Genomic DNA, 255 nt, shown 5'->3' on the forward strand with positions numbered 1-255 from the left:
CTAGAGGGTACAAAGCTCTGACCCAAAAAACTATGCAGCATTGTTTTTGACATGTATGTGGACACTTGCAACTTGCAAGAAAGTGCAGGCTTTACATATACTCCACTCTTTTTATTGATAGAGCAGGCTTTCATCAGATGGAGGGCGGACATTGTTTGTTGATCTTGGCTCTGATGACTTAAAACCTGAGGGATGGGATAAATTGGCTGATGAGAAACCCCCATTGCATTCCTTTTCTGACATCAGTATTTATGA

The 255-nt window shown here is 41.2% G+C and overlaps 1 protein-coding gene across 1 annotated transcript in view; it reads left to right on the top strand.

The window, feature by feature from the left end:
- Nucleotides 1-255, top strand: part of LOC111467685 (pullulanase 1, chloroplastic-like) — an 11,323-nt gene that overhangs the window by 1,926 nt on the left and 9,142 nt on the right. The window contains exon 7 of the mRNA XM_023112669.1: nt 124-250. Within this exon, the coding sequence (XP_022968437.1) occupies nt 124-250 (127 nt within the window). The remainder of the gene's footprint in view (nt 1-123; nt 251-255) is intronic.

This window comes from Cucurbita maxima, unplaced genomic scaffold (genome assembly GCF_002738345.1).
Source record: "Cucurbita maxima cultivar Rimu unplaced genomic scaffold, Cmax_1.0 Cma_Scf00034, whole genome shotgun sequence".
NCBI classification, from domain to species: Eukaryota; Viridiplantae; Streptophyta; class Magnoliopsida; order Cucurbitales; family Cucurbitaceae; genus Cucurbita; species Cucurbita maxima.